This window comes from Ranitomeya variabilis, chromosome 1 (assembly GCF_051348905.1).
Source record: "Ranitomeya variabilis isolate aRanVar5 chromosome 1, aRanVar5.hap1, whole genome shotgun sequence".
Taxonomy (NCBI): Eukaryota; Metazoa; Chordata; class Amphibia; order Anura; family Dendrobatidae; genus Ranitomeya; species Ranitomeya variabilis.
The window spans coordinates 309,906,969-309,929,895 of record NC_135232.1 but is presented as its reverse complement, the minus strand read 5'-3'; the positions used below and the strand labels follow the sequence as shown (position 1 = coordinate 309,929,895).

The 22,927-nt window shown below is 42.1% G+C and overlaps 1 protein-coding gene across 1 annotated transcript in view; it reads right to left on the bottom strand.

Annotated features, from left to right (window-relative positions):
* Nucleotides 1-18,966: 18,966 nt before the first annotated feature.
* The window catches only part of DDX54 (DEAD-box helicase 54), a 43,576-nt gene continuing 39,615 nt past the window's right edge, over nucleotides 18,967-22,927 (bottom strand). Inside the window, exon 20 of the mRNA XM_077296501.1 lies at nucleotides 18,967-19,740. Within this exon, the coding sequence (XP_077152616.1) occupies nucleotides 19,487-19,740 (254 nt within the window). The 3' untranslated portion in view covers nucleotides 18,967-19,486. The remainder of the gene's footprint in view (nucleotides 19,741-22,927) is intronic.

The window sequence follows — 22,927 nt, the reverse complement described above, 5'->3', positions numbered from 1 at the left end:
GAATAAAAAAAACCTATGGAAGTTTGGTATTTCCATAATCATACTGACCTGGAGAACAGTGTTGCCCAGATATTTTTACCACACTATGAACACCACAAAAACAAAACCCAAAAAACAATGTTGGAGTTATATTTTTTTCACCATTTCATCCCACATTTTTGCCTGTATGTTCAATACCCTCTATGATAAAAATTAACGTCAGTCAAAACAGCTTATATCCTCCTTAAAACACACCTTTCCAAATCCTAATATATATAGCTATGTCATTTGAAAAATAAAAAATTAAAGGAGGAAATAACAAAAGTGCAAAAAATGGTCCTGTCCTTAAGCGGTTAAAGTCTAAACTGAGAGGGGAGGAGCAGAGGCACGCAATTGTGCTGCTACTTTTTAGTTTCACCTCTTTGCTGGATTCACAGCTACAATACTCATTACTTCTTTATGATTTTCTCTATGTTTCTTCTGAACATGTGCCATATAGAGACAGAAGAGCAGCAATCCCTCATGTCTCATGTATGTGAGGCATCATAGCAGCTAGTCTCTACTGACTAGTTCAGAGACAACTGTAATTCCTCATATGAAAGCTTAGTCTGAAAAATCACCTAAAATCACAGGTATACCTTAAAGGGAATCTGTCAGTAGGATCAACCCTCCAAAGCCATCTGTTTGGGCATATAGGTGATAGGAAGTTGAATAAAATTATACCTGTGATTCGATGTGTTATTCCAGAGAAATCCACGTCTTTCTTATATGTAATTGACCTGCTCAGGATCTGATGTAGTACAGTGATGTCCCAGGATGGAACAATTTAAAAAAGTTTTTAAAAAAATGAATTAAAAAGTGTTAAAATATTTTTTGCAAAATCCCCAAATAAAAAAAAAATATAACAATTTTCCAGTAAATACATTTCTTTATATAAATAAAAAAATGAACAAGAAAAGTACACGTTTGGTATCACCGCATCCATAACGACCTGCTTTATAAGGCCGGCGTCACACTGGCATATAGCATCCGATGCGAGATCATCGGATGCGATATGCTAATGACACTCGGCTCCTGCTCGCAGCAGAGCAGGAGCCGAGTGTCATGCGCCTGTGCGCCGATTCTGTCGCACAGGGAGGATCGGAGCACAGCTGCAGAGGAGGCAGAAAAATTAATTTCTCCATCTCCATTGCTGGGGTCCGCTTATAACGCACATCACTCGGATGATATCCAAGTGATGTGCGTTGTCTCACTCGCACCCATAGGCTTATATGGGTGCGAGTGAGCCGAGAGTTTTCCTCGGTCCGAGACAATCGCAGCATGCTCCGATTGTCTCGGACCGAAGAAAACGGCCGACAAAAAGTCGGCTGCTGAGAGCTGCCCCATAGCTTAACATTGGTCCAAGTGCAATGCGATTTTTTATCGCATTGCACTTGGCCGTTTAAAACGCCAGTGTGACGCCGGCCTAAAACTGTTCCACTAGTTAACCCCTTCAGTAAACACCGTAAAAAGAAAAAAACACGGGGCAAAAACCCCCCAATGCTTTATCATCATACCGCTGAACAGAAAGTGCAATAAAACGCGATCAAAAAGACGAATGTAAATAAAAATGGTACCGCTGAAAACGTCATTTTGTCCTGCAAAAAAACAAGCCATCATACAGCTCCATCCACAGAAAAATAAAAAGTTGTCCCTCTCAGAATAAAGCGATGCAAAAATAATTATTTTTTCTATAAAATAGTTTTATTGTGTAAAAGCACCAAAACATAAAAAACTATGTAAATTGGGCATTGTTGTAATCATACTGACCGGAAGAATAAAGCTGCCTTACCAATTTTACCACAAGTGGAACAGAGTAAAAAAAAAAGCAATTGCTGGTTTTTGTTCATTCTGTCTCCAAAAATCAGAATAGAACGCAATGAAAAAAAGTCATGTGCCCGAAAATGATACCAATAAAAAGTCAGCTCGTCCCGCAATAAAACAAGCCATAACAAGAATCTGTTGAAAAAATTATAGCTCTCAAACTGTGGTGATGCAAAAACTAGTTTTTGCAATAAAAAGCGTCTTTTAGTGTGTGACAGCAACCAAACATAAAAGCACTACATAAATCTGCTATCGCTGTAATCGGACCGACCCAAAAAATTAAGTTTCCTATTCACTTATACTGCACGAGGAACGGCGTAAAAAAATAAAACTAATTTTTCACATGCTGTTGATTTTTTCATTCTGCCACCCAAAGATTGCAGTAAGGATTGCTGCACATTTATCCTGCGCTCAACGGTGAGCACTTACACCAGGGTTTCCGTGTAAGTCTCTGAAATACATGATTCAGATGGAACCTCTGGTGGAAGATTCCCTATAATGAGGCAGATGGAGGCACTGTGGATGCCATGGGACCTGTGACCCGGCGGTGTCCGTCTTTTTAGGATTGCATAAAAGTGTCATCGGCCACAGTTTTGTGCACTTCTGATAAGAAGGACAAGGCTGAACAGAGGCCAGACGGAGTCCAGAGTAACTCTGCTGCCTCATTATAGTGAATGGATCCATCGGGGGTTTCATCTGTCACGTCACTCGGAGATTTAGATGGAAACCCCGATGTAAGTGCTCAGCATAGAGTGCCGGGTAAATGTTATGTAAAATGTTCCCAATGAAAGCTTCAACTCAATCCACAAATAAGCAAGCCCTCACTTAGGCCCGTCATCTGTTAACAGAAATATAGGGGGCTTCCACGTTACTGGTATCACATTGGCTCTGGAAAAGCAAAATAGCTCCTTGCCCCCCAAAAGAAATTCAGTAAATTCTCTGCTCCCAAATCCAAATGCCCCCTCTCCCTTCTGAGCCCCAGTGTGCCTAAACCACATTTAGCACCCACGTTTGGCATTTCTGTAGTGATGAGAGCCCACCTAACTTACAGGTGCGTGCCTCCAGAAGCATGAGCTGGGTATAATGTACTGGTCACTACAACAGCAGTTTGCAATTTCCACTCCACTCTGCAACATCCACTGCTGCTTGTTTCTGTAAATCACCCATGGAGTCGAAATCGTCACTACACCTGTAGATAAATTCCCAAAGGAGTATAATTTCCAAAATGGGGTCACTCGAGGGGGGATTCTGCTTTTCTAGCACAAGGGGCTCTGTATATGGAATCCACAAACTATTCTAGGAAAATCTGCGCTCCAGTAGGCAAATAGCGCTCCATTCTTCCTGAGTCTCTCTGTATAACTAAACAGTACTGTACAGCCACATATGGGGTATTTCTACATTCAGCAGAAATTGTGGGACAAATTTTGGTGCTATTTTTACCGTTTTCCCAGTATGAAAAATTTGGAGCTAACACAATTTTGGTGGTAAAAATGTAAATTATTTTTTCTTCACTGCCCAATGTTATGAAATTCTGTGACACACCTGTGGTGTCAATATAATCACTGCACCCCTAGATGAATTCATTGAGAGGTTTAGTTTGTAAAATGGGGTCACTTATGGGGGGGGTTCTGCTGTTCTGGCACCTCAGGGGCTCTGCCAATGTGACATGGCACCCTCAAATCATTCCAGCAAAATCTGCACTGTAATATGGCGCTACTTCCCTTCTGAGCTTTGCACTGTGCCTCAAAAGTAGTTTTCAACCACATATGGGGTATCGGTGAACGCAGGAGAAATTGCAAAACAATTTTTGTGGTCCATTTTCTCCATGTTATTTTCACGGCTTAACGTTATAAACTTCTGTGAAGAATCTGGGTGTTCAATTGAAATCTAGATGAGTTCCCAAATGGGGTCTAGTTTCCAAAATGGTGTCAATTGTTTGGGGTTTCAGGGGCTCTCCAAACCCGACATGGATTCCGCTTATTATTCCAGTAAATTTTACATTCAAAAAGTCAAACGGCGCTCCATCCCTTCCAAGCCCTGCCATCACCCAAACAGTTATTTTCCTTCACATATTGGGTATCGGCATCCTCAGGATAAATTGCACAACAAATTTTATGGAGCAATTTCTCCTTTAGGCCGACGTCATACTCAGCGTAGGGACATACGGTCCGTATTTTACAGGCGTAATACGCAGAAATGATCCCAAAACAGTGATCCATATGTCATCTGTAGGCAGGGTGTGGCTGCATATTTTGCGCATGTAAACCTCCGTATGTAATCGATATGGCATCCGTACGGCTAGATTTTCTCGCCGGCTTGCAAAATGGACATAGAATGGATCCATGGGCTCAAATATTCGTGAAAACATATATACAGTCTATATACAGTATATATCTAATATATAAAGCTGAATGTGTGTATGTGTGTGTGTGTATGTATGTATGTCTGGGATTGGCATCTGAACCGTCGCAGCTACAGCCACAAAATTTTGCACAGTCACACATCTGGACCCCAAGAGCGTCATAGGCTATGTTGTGAGGTGAAATTTTAACCCCGCGCTTTCCAATTCACCAAACAATTTTGCCCCTATCTACATAATGGGGAAAAAGTGAAAGGAAAAGTGTTGGAGGCGTCGCAGCTACAGGCACAAAATTTTGCACAGTCACACGTCTGGACCCCGAGAGCGTCATAGGCTATGTTGTGAGGTGAAATTTTAACCCCGCGCTTTCCAATTCACCAAACAATTTTGCCCCTATCTACATAATGGGGAAAAAGTGAAAGGAAAAGTGTTGGAGGCGTCGCAGCTACAGGCACAAAATTTTGCACAGTCACACGTCTGGACCCTGAGAGCGTCAAAGCTATGTTGTGAGGTGAAATTTTAACCCCGCGCTTTCCAATTCACCAAACAATTTTGCCCCTATCTACATAATGGGGAAAAAATGAAAGGAAAAGTGTTGGAGGCAAATTAACAGCTGCCAGATGTGAACAAGGGGGACTTAAAGAATGACAGCGATGGCGCCAAAGAGTATATACTGTACAGTTGCTAAGGTGGGGCCCCAACATGGGATAATCACCACACCACCACGGGGATATGAACACACACACAAAATGCGCCACACACTACCACGTGCTCGAACACATATACCACCCTCAGCGCACATTTCACCACACATACACCAACCTCGCCACATAAAAGTAGAAACACAAAAGTCGCCGCTCAAAACTTGCCACGCGCAAAACTCTCCACATGCAAAACTCGCCACACGTGCAAAACTCACCTCATGGAAAACTCGCCACACGCAAAACTTGCACACGCAGAAAAATTGCCACACGCAGAAAAATTGCCACATGCACAAAAGTTGCAACACATGCAAAAGTTGCCTCACACAAAACTTGCACATACTCAAAAGGCACCACACATAAAACTCGCCACGCGCAAAACTCGCCATGCGCAAAACTTGCTGCACACAACTTGCTACACTAACCTGTCACATGCAACTCGACACACAAAAAGTTGCTACACGCATGTCGCCACACAAAACTCATCTCACAAAAGTCCCTACATGCATGTCGCCACACGCAACTCAACACACACAACTTGACACATGAAACTCGCCCTAAAACACACACAAGTCTGGTATTATCCTTCAAAAATAAAAATCTGATTAATAAGCAGACAAACTACAAGAGCAACAAATGTACCATATAGGAATCCGGCAGCTGTCAGTCACATGACCAGTCTATTATGTGTATGTGTGAGCTAATATATACTGCCAGGGGGTGGGCTTACTGTTGGCTGGGGATTTATCAGGCTGCCATTTTAGCTTACAAATACTGAGGTAAAAATACTGACCAAATAACGTGTGAACGAGGGCTAATACAGGAGGAGATGACATACAGATATATACTATATACAGGAGGAGATGACACACAGGTATATACTATTTACAGGGGAGATGACACACAGGTATATACTATATACAGGAGGAGATGACACACAGATATATACTATATACAGGAGAGATTACACACAGGTATATACTATATAGAGGAGGAGATGACATACAGGTACATACTACATACAGGAGGAGATGACACACAGGTATATACTATATACAGGAGCAGATTACCTACAGGTATATAGTATATACAGGAGGAGATGACATACAGGTATATGCTATGTATAGGAGGAGATGACATACAGGTATATACTATATACAGGAGGAGATGACACACAGATATATACTATATATAGGTGAGATGACACACAGGTATATACTATATACAGGAGATTACATATAGGTATATCTAATATATAAAGCTGAATGTGTGTATGTATGTATGTATGTGTGTATGTCCGGGATTGGCATCTGCACCGTCGCAGCTACAGCCACAAAATTTTGCACAGTCACACGTCTGGACCCAGAGAGCGTCATAGGCTATGTTGTGAGGTTAAATTTTAATCCCGCGCGTTCCAATTCACCAAACAATTTTGCCCCTATCTACATAATGGGGAAAAAGTGAAGGGAAAAGTGTTGGAGGAAAATTGACAGCTGCCAGATGTGAACAATGAGGACTTAAAGAATGAGAGCGATGGCGCCAAAGAGTATATACCGTACAGTTGCTAAGGTGGGGCCCCGACATGGGATACTCACCACACACGGGGATATGAACACAAACACAAAATGCGCCACACACTACCACGTGCTTGAACACATATACGACCCTCAGCACACATTTCACCACACACACACCAACCTCGCCACATAAAAGTCGAAACACAAAAGTCACCACTCAAAACTCGCAACGCGCAAAACTCGCTACATGCAAAACTCGCCATATGCAAAACTAGGCTCACGCAAAACTCCACACGTGCAAAACTCACCTCATGGAAAACTCACCTCATGCAAAACTTGCACACACAGAAAAATTGCCACATGTACAAAAGTTGCACCACATGCAAAAGTTGCCTCACACAAAACTTGCACATACTCAAAACGCACCACACATAAAACTCGCCACGCGCAAAACTCGCCATGCACAAATCTTGCTGCACACAACTTACTACACTAACCTGTCACATGCAACTCGACACACAAAATGTTGCTACACGCATGTCGCCACACAAAACTCATCTCACAAAAGTCGCTACATGCATGTCGCCACACGCAACTCAACACACACAACTTGACACATGAAACTCGCCCTAAAACACACACAAGTCTGGTATTGTCCTTCAAAAATAAAAATCTGATTAATAAGCAGACAAACTACAAGAGCAACAAATGTACCATATAGGAAATACGGCAGCTGTCAGTCACATGACCTGTCTATTATGTGTATGTGTGAGCTAATATATACTGCCAGGGGGGAGGGCTTCCTGTTGGCTGGGGATTTATCAGGCTGCCAATAGCAACGAATCACAGCTCAGCTTCTATTTTGCTACAGTTAATTAACCTGAGCTCTGATTGGTTAACATAGGCAACAAAGACATTCTCAGTATAACAAAGCTAATATATGTTGTGAAATTCTTCTATTAGCTTAGTTTTTGCCTTTTAATAATTACATTTCTATCTATTTGTTTTGTGGTTTTTGTGTGCAGAATAAATTTTTGTTAACACATTCTATTTTGCTAACAGCAGTCATTAACCCGGGCGAAGCCGGGTAGTACAGCTAGTCTAATATATAAAGCTGTGTGTGTGTGTGTGTGTGTGTGTGTGTGTGTGTGTGTGTGTGTGTGTGTGTGTGTGTGTGTGTGTGTGTGTGTGTGTGTGTGTGTGTGTGTGTGTGTGTGTGTGTGTGTCCGGGATTGGAGCCACAAAATTTTGCACAGTCACACGTCTGGACCCCGAGAGCGTCATAGGCTATGTTGTGAGGTGAAATTTTAAACCCGTGCTTTCCAATTCACCAAACAATTTTGCCCTTATCTACATAATGGGGAAAAAGTGAAAGGAAAAGTGTTGGAGGCGTCGCAGCTACAGGCACAAAATTTTGCACAGTCACACGTCTGGACCCCGAGAGCGTCAAAGCTATGTTGTGAGGTGAAATTTTAACCCCGCGCTTTCCAATTCACCAAACAATTTTGCCCTATCTACATAATGGGGAAAAAGTGAAAGGAAAAGTGTTGGAGGCGTCGCAGCTACAGGCACAAAATTTTGCACAGTCACACGTCTGGACCCCGAGAGCGTCAAAGCTATGTTGTGAGGTGAAATTTTAACCCCGCGCTTTCCAATTCACCAAACAATTTTGCCCCTATCTACATAATGGGGAAAAAATGAAAGGAAAAGTGTTGGAGGCAAATTAACAGCTGCCAGATGTGAACAAGGGGGACTTAAAGAATGAGAGCGATGGCGCCAAAGATTATATACTGTACAGTTGCTAAGGTGGGGCCCCAACATGGGATAATCACCACACCACCACGGGGATATGAACACACACAAAATGCGCCACACACTACCACGTGCTCGAACACCTATACCACCGTCAGCGCACATTTCACCACACATACACCAACCTCGCCACATAAAAGTCGAAACACAAAGGTCGCCGCTCAAAACTCGCCACACGTGCAAAACTCACCTCATGGAAAACTCACCACACGCAAAACTTGCACACGCGGAAAAATTGCCACATGCACAAAAGTTGCAACACATGTAAAAGTTGCCTCACACAAAACTTGCACATACTCAAAAGGCACCACACATAAAACTCGCCACGCGCAAAACTCGCCATGCGCAAAACTTGCTGCACACAACTTGCTACACTAACCTGTCACATGCAACTCGACACACAAAAAGTTGCTACACGCATGTCGCCACACAAAACTCATCTCACAAAAGTCGCTACATGCATGTCGCCACACGCAACTCAACACACACAACTTGACACACGAAACTCGCCCTAAAACACACACAAGTCTGGTATTATCCTTCAAAAATAAAAATCTGATTAATAAGCAGACAAACTACAAGAGCAACAAATGTACCATATAGGAATCCGGCAGCTGTCAGTCACATGACCTGTCTATTATGTGTATGTGTGAGCTAATATATACTGCCAGTGGGAGGGCTTCCTGTTGGCTGGGGATTTATCAGGCTGCCAATTTAGCTTACAAATACTGAGGTAAAAATACTGACCAAATAACGTGTGAACGAGGTCTAATACAGGAGGAGATGACATACAGATATATACTATGTACAGGAGGAGATGACACACAGGTATATACTATATAGAGGAGGAGATAACATACAGGTACATACTACATACAGCAGGAGATGACATACAGGTATATACTATATACAGGAGGAGATGACACACAGGTATATACTATATACAGGAGCAGATTACCTACAGGTATATAGTATATACAGGAGGAGATGACATACAGGTATATGCTATGTATAGGAGGAGATGACATACAGGTATATACTATATACAGGAGGAGATGACACACAGATATATACTATATATAGGTGAGATGACACACAGGTATACACTATATACAGGAGGAGATTACATACAGGTATATACTATATATAGATGACATACAGGTATATACTATATACAGGGGACATGACACACAGCAGGTATATACTATATACAGGAGATGACATACAGGTGTATACTATATATAAGGGAGATGACAAACATGTATATACTGAGGTGAAAATGAGAGGTGTGAGGTGAAAATGAAAAGGTGTGAGTGCAAAATGAGAGGAGTGAGGGAAAATAGTGGAGTGATCGGAAAATGACAGATGTGAGGTCGAAATGACAAGTGTTAGGGGGAATGAGAGGAGTGAGGGGGAAAATAAGAGGAGTGAGGGGGAAAATGAGAGGTGTGAGGGAGAAAATGAGAGATGTGAGGGGGAAAATGAAAGATGTGATGGGGAAAATGAGAGGCGTGATGGGAAAATAAGAGAAGTGAGGTGCTATAACTAACCACAGATATTTACTTTGCCCAGGCAACGCCGGGCTCTTCAGCTAGTATATATATATATATATATATATATATATATATATATATATTTATATTTCATACAGCGCAAGATAGCAGAAAAGCCGGTAATTGAATTGCCGGCTTTTGCCATTTCCTTCCCAAACCCGACATGATATGAGACCTGGTTTACATACAGTAAACCATTTCATATCCCTTTTTTTTTTACATATTCTTCTTTACTAATGTTAGTAGAGTCTGTGTGCAAAATTTGGGGGCTCTAGCTGTTAAAATAAAGGGTTAAATCACGGAAAAAAATGGCGTGTTTTCTCTGCCAGAGGGAAAGTCAGTGGCTGAGGGCAGATATTAATAGCCTAGAGCGGTACCATCTCTCTGATTTAAGGGCATAAAAATTAAAAGTTTGAAAATTGCGAAATTTTCGCCAAATTTCATTTTTTTTTTTCACAAATAAACGCAAGTCATATCAAAGAATTTTTACCACTGTCATGAAGTATAATATATCAAGAGAAAATAATCTCAGAATCAGTGGGATCCATTGAAGCATTCCAGAGTTATGACCTCATAAGGTGGCAGTGGTGAGAATTGTAAAAATTGGCCTGGTCAGGAAGGTGAAGACAGGCTTCGGGGTGAAGGGGTTAAACGGAATATCTGGGACTTAGCCCCATAGGAAAAAAATAACCTAAGTACTTAAAGGAAGTTAGTTGCTAACTACCTGCCTATTATACCCAGTAATGAACTCTGCCAGCTCAGAATGGTTACGGACCGCTCTTGCCAGCAATTTTTGTGGTTGCGGTGATGTCTCGTCAGCAGAGCAGCTTCATCATTTCCACTCTTTGTCGATGAGTTGTCAATGTCATGCTGATTGACCGCTGACTCCCTGCTGCCTAACTTTGGGGAGACGGCTGTCATTCAGCATGACATCAGCAGTGACTCCTGTTGACAGAGCAGACTGGAAGAGGAAGCGCTGCTCTTTTGATGTGATGAAATTAAGCAGTAGAGTCACAGGGCAGAATAGGCAGGTAGTTAGCAACTACCTGCCTTTAAGTTCTTAGACCCTTAGGAAAAAATAATCAAAATCTTGGATAACCCCTTTAAAGAAGATTGTGATCCTTTCATAAGGTGTGTTCAGTAGTTGGCCATGGTTTGTGCTAGCAACCAAGAATCACAAAAAACACCATTATTGTAAATTGCTGCTGTTTTTACAAGGTACATCCATGCTAGCTGCTGCACTGCTGCAATTTGGAATAAAAATGATTTTTGTCACACAAGTCTTAGTGCCCAGCAGCTCCATTTGAACAAATAATCCAGCAAAAAACAGGCAGTTTACAGTAAAGACTAATGTCAGCACTAAGACTATTATGTCTTCTTTGTTACTATTATCGTACATGTTGTACAAATTACTTGCCATATAGTAGATAAAAAGAGCTTGAATTTTGACTGGTTAATATTATGGTGGCTTGTGTATTTGTCAGATATGATAATAAATATAGACTCAAGACTTATTCTGTAGTGGCTGATTTTCTTATAAAATGGAACAAGTAGAAACATTGTGTACTGCAGAAAAAGGGATCGGAATGAGGAAAAAAAGCTTTCATAGCACCACATCCTGTTAAGAAAACATATCACAGAATAATAAGGAAAAGTAGGAATTAGTCCTACCAGTAATTGGCATTTCCAGGAGTCCATCATGACAGCATCCTTCTTATCCTTGATAGGGACAGGATCACAGAAGAGTTTAAATGTCCCTCCCCACCACCACCCACCAGTCAATTTTTCAAGTACCACACCCGGTTGGATGCAACAATGTGTTTATTGAATTTCCTTCTACACACGTTTACCTCATATAGCAGATAGGAAATCCAAGAGAAGGGATATAAGGGGTGCTGTCACGATGGACTCCTGGAAATAGCATTACCGGTAGTTTTAAGAATATGTATCCTGATTGAAGGTATCCAAAATAGAAGCTTGCAGACAAAATGGACGCTTTGCTGAATATCTATATATATAATCGTCTAAGGGGCACTTCCGTCTGTTTGTCTGTCTGTCACGGAAATCCCGCGTCGCTGATTGGTCGAGGTTATATGCTACTCGGCTGTGGTATATTTCTCTGCTGTATCTGTGCATCATGAACTGTGGTATGTGTTAAAGAGGGGGGCCCACTGAGACTCTTTCGCCCGGGGCCCTCAAAAACCTGGAGCCGGCCCTGGCTTCACTGATTGTTCGCGGCCGGCCGGGCGTGACCAATCAGCGACAGGCGCAGTCCGGCCGCGAATTGGTGCGGAATTTGAACCACGCTTCGCTAATTGGTCGAGCCCGGCCGAATCCTGTGTATAAATTGCATTATTCTGAAAACTTCATAAATAAACTACATACATATTCTAGAATACCCGATGCGTTAGAATCAGGCCACCATCTAGTATATATATAAGAATCATAGATATTGGAATGGCCTCTGGTATGCCTATACCACGTTGTACCAGTCACCTCATGTCGATCAAAGATCTACATGCTACGTAGAACTGATCAAATAGAAAAATCCTAATGATTCTTCCACTTTATTGCTGAGGGAAAACAGGATAATAAAAGATAGCTGACCATATTGATTGACATTGAAGATTAAGTGCAAGACAGATGTCAGCTTGACCTAATTGATTAACCATTAGAGTAAGGCCAGGGTCACACTTGCGAGTGCAATGCGAGAAACTCGCACGAGTCTCTCGCATCAATATCCGGCACTGCCGCCGGCATTCGGGACCGGAGCATGTGGTTGCATGTATTTCTATGCAGCTGAATGCTCCAGTCCGAGTGCCGTTGGCAGTGCCAGGTATTGATGTGACAGACTTGTGCGAGTTTCTCGCATTGCACTTGCAAGTGTGACCCCGGCCTAATATAGATAATGACATGTGGGCGACAAATGTCAGCAAAAATCAGCAATAATTATGAGATAAGGCAATGAGGTAATGTGTAACAGAGTATCGTATACAGTACAGACCAAAAGTTTGGACACACCTTCTCATTTAAAGATTTTTCTGTATTTTCATGACTATGAAAATTGTAAATTCACACTGAAGGCATCAAAACTATGAATTAACACATGTGGAATTATATAGTTAACAAAAAAGTGTGAAACAACAGAAAATATTTCTTATATTCTAGGTTCTTCAAAGTAGCCACCTTTTGCTTTGATGACTGCTTTGCACACTCTTGACTACCTCTTGAAGCTCATCAAGAGAATGCCATCGGTAATGGTCTTCCAACAATCTTGAAGGAGTTCCCAGAGATGCTTAGCACTTGTTGGCCCTTTTGCCTTCACTCTGCGGTCCAGCTCACCCCAAACCATCTCAATTGGGTTCAGGTCTGGTGACTGTGGAGGCCAGGTCATCTGGCGTAACAGCCCATCACTCTCCTTCTTGGTCAAATAGCCCTTACACAGCCTGGAGGTGTGTTTGGGGTCATTGTCCTGTTGAAATAAAAATGATGGTCGAACTAAACGCAATCTGGATGGAATAGCATTCCGCTGCAGGATGCTGTGGTAGCCATGCTTTTTCAGTATGCCTTCAATTTTGAATAAATCCCCAACAGTGTCACCAGCAAAGCACCCCCACACATCACACCTCCTCCTCCATGCTTCACGGTGGGAACCAGGCATGTAGAGTCCATCCGTTCACCTTTTCTGCGTCGCACAAAGACACGATGGTTGGAACCAAAAATCTCAAATTTGGACTCATCAGACCAAAGCATAGATTTCCACTGGTCTAATGTCCATTCCTTGTGTTCTTTAGCCCAAACAAGTCTCTTCTGCTTGTTGCCTGTCCTTAGCAGTGATTTCCTAGCAGCTATTTTACCATGAAGGCCTGCTGCACAAAGTCTCCTCTTAACAGTTGTTGTAGAGATATGTCTGCTGCTAGAACTCTGTGTGGCATTGACCTGGTCTCTAATCTGAGCTGCTGTTAACCTGCGATTTCTGAGGCTGGTGACTCGGATAAACTGATCCTCAGAAGCAGAGGTGACTCTTGGTCTTCCTTTCCTGGGGCGGTCCTCATGTGAGCCAGTTTCTTTGTAGCGCTAGATGGTTTTTGCAACTGCACTTGGGGACACTTTCAAAGTTTTCCCAATTTTTCAGACTGACTGACCTTTATTTCTTAAAGTAATGATGGCCACTTGTTTTTCTTCACTTAGCTGCTTTTTTTCTTGCCATAATACAAATTTCAGTCCTACTGAATAATCAGCTGTGTATCCACCGGACTTCTGCTCAACACAACTGATGGTCCCAACCCCATTTATAAGGCAAGAAATCCCACTTATTAAACCTGACAGGGCACACCTGTGAAGTGAAAACCATTCCCAGTGACTACCTCTTGAAGCTCATCAAGAGAATGCCAAGAGTGTGCAAAGCAGTCATCAAAGCAAAAGGTGGCTACTTTGAAGAATATTTTCAGTTGTTTCACACTTTTTTTGTTAAGTATATAATTCCACATGTTAATTCATAGTTTTGATGCCTTCAGTGTGAATTTACAATTTTCATAGTCATGAAAATACAGAAAAATCTTTAAATGAGAAGGTGTGTCCAAACTTTTGGTCTGTACTGTATACTCGTGTATAAGCAGAGTTTGTCAGCACATTGTTTTGTGCTGAAAATGCCCCCCCTTGGCTTATACACAAGTCAATCGTCCCAGAAGCCGGCGGGGGAGCGGCGGAGCAGTGGGTCACAGAGGCAGGAGCCGGCAGCTGTGACTAAAGTCTGTGCGACTGCTGTAATAGCGCACAGTGCCAGCTGCAGGCTTCCAGCACACATCCTACTCACCTACCGGCGTGCCCTCACTGGCACTGCATCTCCTTCGTTCCGGCACCAGCAGCTGTTCCTGTTCTGAGCGATCATGTGGCTCCGCTCATTAAGGTAATGAATATACATGCCTCTCAATTCCCATAGGCGTGGAGCGCATATTTATTACATTAATGAGCGGGGCCACGTGATTGCTCGGCTGGAAGACAGAGCTGCATCAGGGTGCGCAGGAAGGTGAGTAGGATGTTTGTTTTTTAAATATGAAACAGGCATACAAGGATAGGGGAGCCATGCATACAAGGACAGGGACCAGGGAGCCATGCATACAAGGACAGGGACCTGGGAGCCATGCATACAACAACAGGGACGGGGGAGCCATGCATACCAGGATGGGGATGAGGGGATAATGCATACCCAGCTTATACTCAAGTCAATAAGCTTACCCAGTATTTCCTGGCAAAATTAGGTGCCTCGGCTTATACTCGAGAGTGCAGGTGCCTACCCAGCAAGGCGCAGGAGCGTCGCTTACACAACATGGCTACCAGAGATTCCCCGTATACAGCCCTACTGCAGTATTTGCCACTGACTTATCAGCACTGCCAGACTTTACCTGCGGCACAATAAGACAGAGTTACCCACATGCCGATAGCATATTGCACAAGGTTAACCCCTTCACTACTTACAGGCATTGTCAGGTTTCACCTGCGGTAGAACAAGGCAAAGCTATTCACGTGTTACTAACACAATATACAGGGCCTATTCCTTTCACTGCCTACCAGCATTGCCAGATTTTATCTGCGGTAAAACAAGAGAAGGCTACCCACATAATATTAACATACTGTATAAGATACTCTATACGCTCCAAGGATACTATTTATGCTATACCTTTATTCACATTGCTAAGCGACCACATGATAAAGACTCGGGAGGAGTCGAAACGTTGTCAGTTTGACTTCTGGTCGCCCACTGCATTGTTGAATAATAAATTTGTAGCACTTCAATAAATTCTGATTTTGTCACAAAATATATCCCTAGAGTGTGCGGTGTATTAAAATTATCATTAGTGTATCAGGACGATTCAGTCCTCTACACCTGCACCTTGTCTTATTTTATCCCTAGTGCACACCATTTTTTCTCCATATACTCGAGTATATACTGTACCTTTTTTCCCATTAAATGTTGTACACTTCATCCAATAAAGTAGAACTCATTTGAGACACTACTCATTGTCTATGTCTTGTGACTTGTCCGGTCGTGTAATTCCTATATACAATTTGGCAGCAGACAACGAAGACAAGAACACACGCATTTCGTGTGCCCTAACAGTACGACTAATTCCTACTTTCCAGGATGACCCTCCTGACAGCACCACCAGGAGAAATACCAAATAACTCATTTAGGGCAGGATTACTGCTTGAAGGACTTTACTCCCAAAGGACATCTATTGGTTTGACAGAACATCCAATTTGTAATGTTTACAAAAAGTATTTAAGTTTGCACAGGTTGCTGCTCTGTAGATGTGATCTACTGAGACCCCTGCTCTCTCTGTCCATGAAGTTGATACTGCTCTCCTTGAATGAGCTCTGATGTTCTCCGGGTGAAATCATCCTGCTGCAACTTACACTGAGTTGATTGATGTTTTTATCTACCTTGTGAGCATAGATTTCAGTGCGTTCTTTTCTTAGTTTTTTTTTTCAAATTGAATGAAGAGGTTTGAGTCGATTCTCCAAGCTTTTGTCACACAAGTATTGTAGGACCGCTCTTCTGACGTTCAAAGAGTGGAATGAAAACTGATTTTTTTATAATTTCGTCAGAAGAAAGGCAAGATAGTCTCTCTTTTGCTTCTGTGGAAGTCAATGACCACCTTGGGAAAAAATGCTGGATCCAATCTCAGAATTAGACAGTCCGCCTGAATTTTCAAGTACGGATCTTTAATAGAAAGGGCCTGAATTTCACCTATGCATCTTGCTGCTAGGAAGACTATTTTCAGGGATATGGACTTTAAGTCTGCTCGATATAAAGGCACGTATGGTTTTTGGAATAAGGCATTTAAAAGTAGACTGTCTTAGTCCCTTGTCAAATCCTGACTGAAGAAAAACTAATATTCTAGGAATGTCTGGGCCCGAAGTAATGGACACAGGATTTAATTTTCAGTGCAGAACCTTTTCCAGATATACATCTGGACTGAGGGCCTGGGCCTCATCTGGACTGGGTGCTTCTTTGTCCTAAAGTAAATGATATATAACTTATACAATATGTTCAGACAAGGAAGGTAAGGGGTCTCTTTTTGTGCTTACTCACCAAGGCTGGATTCATGGTCAATGTCCAAACTGCTAGAGCTCTGACCCTTCATGGTAAGGTTGGATTCTTGGCCATAACTGACCCCCTGACACCTTTAAATAGTTTCTTACCTGGCTTCAGGACATCTGATTAATAAGATCCTTCTGAATCCCTTCTGGTCACAATCTTCACTAAATGGTAGGGTCCTGCGGTCCACGCTGGAACGCACGTTGGCCTTTTTTTACCTCAAATGTTTTTTATTAAATATAAGACTCCAATAAAACATTTCACATTAAGACATAAATTTCCATTTTCCCCACTCTTAACCCCCCCTTACCCAACCCGCCCCCTCCTTCCCTTTTAGACAGCTCACACTTTCCTCTTAACACATCCTGTAGTATTATATACGTTAACCATATACAATAACTTTTATTTGTAAACGAATACACCGTAAATATATAGTATAGGCGAACCCTCCTCAGGCCTAACTTCTCTTAGCCTCCCCTAGCCTAGTTCCAACCAAGGCGTCCACAATTTTTCGAACAGACCCATCTTCCCTCTTTTCTGATATACACCCTTTTCCAGGGTAATGACCTGCTTCACATATTTAAGATATTCTCCCCTCGAGGGAGGTTCCTCTTTGATCCAATTTCTGGCTATGACCTTCCGAGCCATGTATAGTAGTCTGGCGATTGCCATTTTCAGCTTGTTATCCACAGCTATCTCTTCCATGTACCCCAGCATGCACACCAAAGGTTCTCTTGGAATGACGCATCTGTATGTCCCTTCTATCCGGCTTACAACCACTAACCAAAAAGCAGTCAATCTCGGACACGACCATAACATATGAAACATTCCAGCACTATCATTCCTACATCTAGGGCATTCCGAATCAGATCTCAACCCAGCTCTATACAGGACATCCGGGGACCTATACACTCTGTTTACAATATAAAGCTGGGAAAGTCTATATGGCTCATTCAGTGATAGTTTCGGTATCCAAACGCACATTGGCCTTTGACAACGCGTTCTCCAGCGCCATGTGCGCTCCACGCTAGAGGCAGACTGGAAGTGTACGTCATCCTGGAGCGCACACGCGATCATAACCCAGCGTCATGAGTATTCCACGCTGGAAAGCACGCCGTGACACTAGAGGTAGCCTGTATCGGAAGTACCCATCACGCTGAAGTGCGCGCCAGACCTTGAGGTCTCCAATTACTCCTGGCCTGCACATTTCTCTGGATTTGGCAGCAGGAAGCCCAAAGCCCCCTAGAGATGAATATGACTGCCTCCAGGAGCACCCAGCTCGACTGGAAATGCAAATGCAGAGGAACCCTTCAAAGGTGTTAGCATGGATCCTCTATTGGAGGAGGGAAGGTATGTAACCCCCCAAACCTCTGTAAAAATCTTTAGTTTGTGGAGTATTTTTCTTCCATGTTTGTCCTTGATAGGGACAGGAAAAACTCATGGGTGGTGGTGGAGAGGGGCTAATTAATTGTGTGTTCCTGTCCCTATCAAGGATAAGAAGGACTCCTGGTGTTGCTGTCAGGACAGACGCCTGGAAAATGGGCCTCATAATAAAATAGTCTCATAGAAACTCAAACTTTACTATCTTTGTGTAAAATAGACTGGACGAAAATGGGACCTATGGGTTATAGACATCAACACTGCTTACTCTGACTCCGTTCTTTTACATGTAGACAGGTATTTCAATACCAAATCTCTTTAAGGGTATGTCCATACGGCACCTATTAGATATTTTCCTGAAGCAGCCTTGCTGGTGGAATCTTTCACTGAATACTCTCAGGACAGAGTATGGGTGGCTTCCCATTGGACGTCGCCTGAAGAATGAACGTTACATCTTTTTACAGATTGGATTACAAGTAGTGACATAATAAAGAACATGTGCACAGCAATGTTCAAAAGATGTTATATGCACATTCACCAATACCTAAATCTGTCTTAATTACTCAGTTTTGGCCACAGTTAACCCCAATTTTAATGTTTTCATTACAAAGAGCCGGGGATTTCATTCTGGTTTTCTTTTGCTATTTTCTGGGAGAAGAACACAGATCTGTGACTTGATTCAGAGGACTAAAAAAATGTCTTTAGTTGAATGCTGGTAGGATTTATTTTGAACTACAACCATCATTGAATATGCACGTTGTTACACATACATATAATGTACATAAGTATTTCATAAAGTTTATTTACTCGGTGGTTTTGCTAGGCGTTCCACATCAGTGTTATAGGAAGCAATGTAATTTGCCACATGTATCCTGACCTGAACTTCAAAGCCTCAAAGGCATATATGAGGCAGTCAAGTTCAAGTCAAGAGGCCCAAGGCCGGTTTGTACGTGGACAGCAATACATGGATATCTGAATTTGGCCTAAAATTAAGAAAATCCAAATCTCTGGTCATAGAAAAAGAGTGCCTGTATGCAATCCTCATCAATGTGCAGTTATGCAAAAGTCAAAAAATTACACCAGTGTCGAGCTGTTTAACTGCAGAAAAACTGTTTTTTTTTGCATCACAGGTCTTGGCTGTATACCCAACAGCAAAGATAGCAATTGAAAAAAAAGCTATGTGAAGTCAGGGCAAGTCCTACAAGTCCACGAGCTGGTCTCTATCTCTTCATTTTGCCTTTCTTGAAACCATGGCTTTTCCCCCTGCCAAAGGCAGATTTCTTCATCTGGTGTACCATTTGCTTTGTTTTGTTGTTTCTCAGTTTCTTCATTCCGCCCTTTTGTAAGAAAAGTTGTTTCTCTTTTGCTTTCCGCTGTTTCAGGATCTGTTGTTTGTTACGGAGCTCAGATTTGACCTTGCCTCGGGGTCCTGTAGCTTCAGGGCGAGGTATTCCTTGAGAGCCCCTACGTCCACCTGTTGGGGGACAGAAGAAATTAGGTAGGGTAGTACAACAGCAAGAGTATTACGCACATTCCTTACTATAATATTTTAATAACCACATACATTTTTATATAGATCAGCTAACCTGGTTAATATCTATATCTACATATCTCTCTCTATTTTTTTTTTTTAAGATTAAAATGTAATTGAGTGTATTTGCAGGGAATTTCCGAGTAAACTGCTCCATTACAAAAGGAGAATAAAATGATAAGGTTTTTTATGCAGATTTATAAGGTTTTCTGAGATATATATTTTTCATGAGGAAAATCAGGAAACGATCAAAATAACGTATGTGTTTCTATGTAAAAACGTCTTGCTGTTCTTATGTTCAGGCTTTTGAGCGTCTTTTAACCTCTTCATGTCTCTTAACACCATCAAGTGGTTAAAAAAAGTGACCTGACCATTCTACTGACATTTTCCACTCGGAAGACACCCTGTACTTTTACAATGCAAGTCAATGATAAAGCTCAAAAGATGCCTGGATGTCATTTGGAGCATTATGCCATCATTTTTGCATAAAAAAAAACAGTCAAAAACAAGAGAGATTATGTCGAATATCATGTAACTGTCAACACTGATGCTGTTTTACTCTCTGCTGAGAGCTTTTGGTGAATAAACACATTTTGAGACAGAATTTTTTTTCCCCTGAATTTATTTAGACCAGCAAATAAAATAATCACATTGACATTATACATGTGATCATGCTGCAGTATTTTTTTTACATAATAATAATACACATAATATTCTGTTTGTAAACTAGGGGGCAGGTCACTGCAATAAGCCATCAGTGTGAATACCTAAGCAGAGCACCACATGAAGACCCCCCACAGGTCGCCCCGAAGCACGAATCTAATGGCATGGCCGTTGAGGCTGCGGTTCTGACGAAAGCAGGTTTTTCGTCCCACATCATTCAGATTACGATCAACGCAAGAAAACCTGGAAGGCCTTTTTTTGTTTTTTTTCTAAATGCAGCGATACAAAATATATGTATATTTTTTTCAATTTTGTTATTGTGAATGGGACAAAAGGAGGTGCTTTGAACGGTGTTATTTAATATTCTTTAAAACTTTTTTTTTTTTTTTACATTTTACTGACCTCAATAGTCCCCCTTGGAGACTTGAAGCTGCGATCATCCTATCGCATGTGCTACATATATGTAGAGAGAGAGCACGGCTTCAGCACTACTATGTGTAGCAGAAATCACGATCTCTTATGAATGCCGGCCATGGGACTTGTGAAATGCTTCTGGCCGGCACATGTTATATGTAACTGTCTGTGATGGACAGTGGCATTTACCTCAATAACCCCTTTATGACATCAGGCGTAATAATCCATCCATGTGCCCTGGGCCTATTTGACCAGGCACAGATTATTACGTCCATGTGATCCGTGTGATCGCCCACGCACATAGGGGGTGTGCAGGCGATCGCCGCCGTGTGTCAGCTGATTCTGACAGCTGACACCCGGCACTATGTGCCAGGAGTAGTCACAGACCGCTCCCAGCACTTTAACCCCTGAAATGCTGCGATCCTCCCACCCCATAAAATAAATTCCCGAATTGCAGGTTTTTGTTCATTCTGCCTCCCAAAAATCGGAATAGAAATAGATCAAAAAACTTCATGTGCCTGAAAATGGTACCAATAAAAACATCAACTCGTCCCGCAAAAAACAAGACCTCACATGGCTCTGTGGACCTAGATATGGAAAAATTATGGCTCTCAAAATGTTGTGATGCAAAAACAATTTTTTGCAATAAAAAGCGTCTTTTTAGTGTGTGACAGCAGCCGAACATAAAAACCCGATATAAATCTGGTATCGCTGTAATCGCACCGACCTGAAGAGTAAAGTCATATAATCACTTACGAAGCACAAGGAACAGCGTAAAAAATAAAATAAATTCTTCACATGCTGTTGATTTTTTCATTCTGCCTCCCAAAGATCGCAGTAAGGCTCGGAGCACATTTATCCTGCGCTCTGTGCTGAGCACTTACACCAGGGTTTCCATGTAAATCTCTGAAATACTTGAGTCAGACTGAACCCCTGGCAGAAGATTCTCTATAATGAGGCAGATGTAGGCACTGTGGACCTATGATCCGGCGGTGTCTGTCTTTTTAGGATTGCATAAAAGTCCCGTCGGCCACAGTTTTGTGCACTCCTAAAAAGAAGAACACCGCTGAACAGAGGCCAGACAGAGTCCAGAGTAACGCTGATGCCTCATTATAGTGTCTGGATCCCTCAGGGGTTTCATCTGAATCACGTCACTCAGAGATTCAGATGGAAACCCCAAAGTAAGTGCTCAGTGTAGAGCGCCAGATAAATGTGATCCCAAACGTTATATAAAATGTTCCCAATAAACACTTCAAATCAATCCACAAAAAAGCAAGCCCTCACTCAGGTCTGTCGTCTGTTAATGGAAATATAGGGGGCTTCCACTTTACTGGTAGCACAAAGCCTCTGGGAAAAGCGAAATGGCTCCTCACCCGCCAAAAGAAATTCAGCAAATTCTGCACTCCCAAATCCAAATGCCCCCTCTCTTCTGAGCCCCACAGTGTACTTAAACCACATATTGTGTCCACGTTTGGAATTTCTGAAGCTATGAGAGCTCACCTAACTTACGGGTGCATGTCTCCAGAAGCACAAGCTGGGCATAACGTACTGGTGACTGCAACATACTGGTCACCACAACGGCAGTTTGCAATTTTCACTCAGCAACATTCATTGCTGCTTGTTTCTGGAAAATACCCATGGAGTCATATCGTCACTACACCTGTAGATAAATTCCCCTAGGGGTATAGTTTCCCAAATGGGGTCACTGGAGAGAGAATTCTGCTCTTTTAGCAATTAGGGGCTCTGTATATGGAGACCGCAAACTGTTCCAGGAAAATCTGTGCTCTAGGAGGGAAATAGCTCCATTCCTCCCGAGTCTCTCCGTATGGCTAAGTAGTACTATACAGCCACATATGAGGTATTGCCACATTCAGTAGAAATTGTGGGACAAATTTTGGTGCCATTTCTACCCACTTCTTGTGTGAAAATGTAAATTATTTTGTCAAAGCAAAATTTTGGTGGTAAAAATGTGAATTATTTTGTCTTCACTGCCCAATGGTATAAAATTCTGTGACACACCAATGGTTTCAATATGATCATTGCACCCCTAGAT